The sequence below is a fragment of the Octopus bimaculoides genome, chromosome 14, assembly GCF_001194135.2.
Source record: "Octopus bimaculoides isolate UCB-OBI-ISO-001 chromosome 14, ASM119413v2, whole genome shotgun sequence".
In the NCBI taxonomy this organism is placed as follows: domain Eukaryota; kingdom Metazoa; phylum Mollusca; class Cephalopoda; order Octopoda; family Octopodidae; genus Octopus; species Octopus bimaculoides.
Genome location: NC_068994.1, coordinates 6663133 through 6666600, shown reverse-complemented (window position 1 = coordinate 6666600; position 3468 = coordinate 6663133). Strand labels below are relative to the sequence as shown.

The 3468-nt window shown below is 39.1% G+C and overlaps 1 protein-coding gene across 1 annotated transcript in view; it reads left to right on the top strand.

The window, feature by feature from the left end:
* Positions 1 to 3468, top strand: part of LOC106873391 (RRP12-like protein) — a 38772-nt gene that overhangs the window by 28957 nt on the left and 6347 nt on the right. Inside the window, exons 24-27 of the mRNA XM_052973013.1 lie at positions 619 to 726; positions 2006 to 2163; positions 2490 to 2581; positions 2970 to 3122. Coding sequence (XP_052828973.1) covers positions 619 to 726; positions 2006 to 2163; positions 2490 to 2581; positions 2970 to 3122 — 511 coding nt within the window. The remainder of the gene's footprint in view (positions 1 to 618; positions 727 to 2005; positions 2164 to 2489; positions 2582 to 2969; positions 3123 to 3468) is intronic.

Genomic DNA, 3468 nt, shown 5'->3' with positions numbered 1-3468 from the left:
TTTGTACCGTTAGTACTATTGTGTGATGATTTATATATCTAAATGAAAATAGCACTGACATCTCATTTTAACAGATATATTTACCAAAATTACATAAAAATATCTTGAAATACTAAAAGAGTAAATTTATTCAATAAAATCGCCATTGGCTTCAACCACGGCCTCCAGACGACTTCAGAATCTCCTGCAACTCTTCTGGATGGTCACCTTCTTTAAGTTGGTCAATGCTGCCATAATCTTTGCCTTCAGTTCATCTTTGGTGTTACGAGGAGTTTTGTTGGTCTCTCACTCAACTGCGCCCACACACAATAATCAAGGAAGTTGCAGAAATTTTCTGACAAACATGACTGGCACATGCATGAAATTAAAAATATAAAATGGCAACAATTTACCCATCACACCCTGCATATGTAATCCTGTACTGTTGTTTAACTCCAAATTAGCTGTGATCGAGGGCATTCTAATCATGACCAGCTTAACATTGTCAATAGCTACTGTACTTTTATTGTAACCATCTCCAGCATTAATTGGGTCTCTCTTCATTAAATATATACATTTAGACTCTGATTTGTCTTGGTATGTCTTTGGTAATTTAAAACTTTTAATCTCTATCTTCAGCCATCCTGACACAGTATTTCCATCTATTATTTGCTGGCCTTGGTGGAACCCCAGTTTTTATTTGTGCCTCCCTGCAGTCCTTATCCTGTGTAATGTTTGAATTCAAAGGTAAGTACAAGGAGACAAGAGGGAGAAATAAAACAGTATGTTCTTGTTGTTATTGTTTAGCCTGAAGACAGCCCTGCTAGAAATAGCAGTCGTTTCTGAGTGGGTTTGGGAGTCAAAAACTCTAAGAAACCCATCATGTGTCTATGTGTATTATTGTCTTCTTGTCGTTATGTCACATGATGGTTCATGAGTGAGTGCCTCTGTCATGCAACTAGTGTCATTTATTTCCAGTCTTCCAACAAAACATGTTTGTTTGGTCATGTGGAAATATCACCTGATGGGAAAACAGGTGAGGGCTGCTGACAAGGATATCCAGGTGTAGAAAATTTGGTTCAGCAATTTTCATCCAACCCATGCAAGCATGGAGAAGTGGTCATTAAATGACGATGATGATGATGATGATGACCACCATGATTTCCTTCACACCACACTTAACTATCTTGAAAGACTTGGATTGGAGAATGTAGTCCAGAGTAAAAATATGATAGCCATGATATAAATGTTTCTATCATAGCTGTATGATAATTTCTGCTGTCTGAAGGCCATCAGTTGTGCTATTTCCTTCCTGTTGTGAAGACTGTTTGGAATGTTCCAGTGGTAAGAAGACGGGTCATCCATGTGACACCACGTGTAACCCTATGCACATCACTGCAACCATATCATCCTTCTGTAGGTTTTGACTGCCTGTCTCCAGTACCACACTGGCAAACTTCTCTGTCAACTTATTACATATGTGTGTGTGGATTTAGTTCCTTGTACACAAAAATATTTGTGCATATTTATGAAATCTGCCTCAGCAAATTCCATCTGATCCATGCAAACATGCATAAGTAGATGTTAAATCTAGGATGATGGTGATTGTGATTATTATTATTATTATTAATCCAAAAGCAGTGAGCTGGCAGAATTGTTAACACACCAGGGAAAATGCTTTGCAGAATTTTGTCCATCCTTGTTCTGGGAGTCAAATTCTGTCGAGGTCAACTTAAACCTTTCATCCGTTCAGGGTCAATAAAGTAAGTACCTATTAAGTCCTGGGGTCAATGTAATCAACTTACCCCTCCCCTAAACTTTCAGGCCTTGTGCCTCTAGTAGAAAAGATTATTATTAATCCAGCCCTGTGATTGAGTGAGTGTGTGTGTGTATACAAGTGCCCTCTAAGGTTTATACAAGCATGTATTTGTTTTCATATATACTCATGTTCACTTGCTTTCACATACACACACATGCACAGTCAGTTTACATTGCACACTTACACCTGTAAATATTACCATTTCAGATGATGTGACTCCAGACCTCATAGAAAACTTTGTGGAGCATTGCTGTGTACTGCTAATGTCAAGGACACACGAGATTGTGAAGGCAACACTTAGCTATCTGCAAGTGTTACTCACCTGTTTCTCTGATATACAGCTGGGTCCTTACCTGGAAAAATTGGTGAGAGATTTTACTGCCTTTTTTTTGTGTTGTTGCTATGGTGATTATGTCGATGTTAAGGTGTTTGTTGTTAGGTTGTGTTGTGCTTCAGGAGTTGTTACAGAGCAATGATACCGATGATGCTTTGAATTGTGTGTCTTGTCTACAATTGAAATTCATTTGGTTGTTCGTTTTGCTTACCCAGGGCACAGTATTAAATTAGGATGTTATTTGAGTGAATCCAACATCATCACATGCCAATAGCTGAATTTGACAACTTATACAACCTACTGTGCTTCTATTTACATGATTTTTATAGCAATCTTTCTCTCTCTCGTTTCCTGTAGATGTCCACCTTGGTAGTGATGAAAGATGGAGCCAAGCAACACTTCCGCTTCAAGACAAAAATGGTTTATACAAAACTGATCCGCAGATTTGGGTAAATTCCTTAGTTCTTACCAATCTATCTAACTTTGGATGTGTGGATATATATGAACCATATGAGCTACCTTATTTAACCCTTTAGCATTTAAGTAACCCATACCTTGCTGGAGGGGTTTGTGCCCCACCTTTTGAAGCATTGTCCTAAATGAACAAAGAACGACATGGTTGAATGGTTTGTGGTAGAAAGATCACTTGACCCTAAAAGCTTTTGCTCTAAGAAATTACTCAGCGCAATCGAATAAAGTATCTCAAAGGTATTTTATGGAACAGCAAAAAAAAAGGTCATTTTATTAAGCTTCTAGCTCTGAGACAAGAGTTATTTATCTGTAGTGCTGGAGGTTAGTAAGTTCAAATCATTACAACAGCTTATGATTTCGTTCCAGGTACAAGGCGATCTACGACCTTTCATCGGACAGTATCCGGAAGGTGTTGACAAACATCCAGAAGTTGAAGAAGAGCAAGAAGAAGAAAGAACAGAGTGATGAGGTGGAGGATGATAAGGCAGAAGAGAAAGAGGTGGCTGCTCCAGCTGAAAGGTAAGCATGGCAGGGTTTGGTTTTGTGGAATTGGGACCGCAGCAAGGGTGTGTTTGATAGTGACATTCTTATGACTTTTGTGCCAGGTGACGAGGGGTTAGTGTATACTGGAGTGTGTGTGTAAACTCTCCTTTCACCAAGCATCGAGCTAATTCACTTCTTGTGCATGTCCTCACATTCGTGGGGGGGGGGGTTCATTTATTTAAACTGTTTATTTGAATTGACTGTATATATATATCTATTTGACGTGTGTGAGGATTTTCGAGCGAGATCATTGCCAGTGCCCCTGGACTGGCTCTTGTGCGGGTGGGTGGCACATAAAATACACCATTTTGAGCGTGGCCGT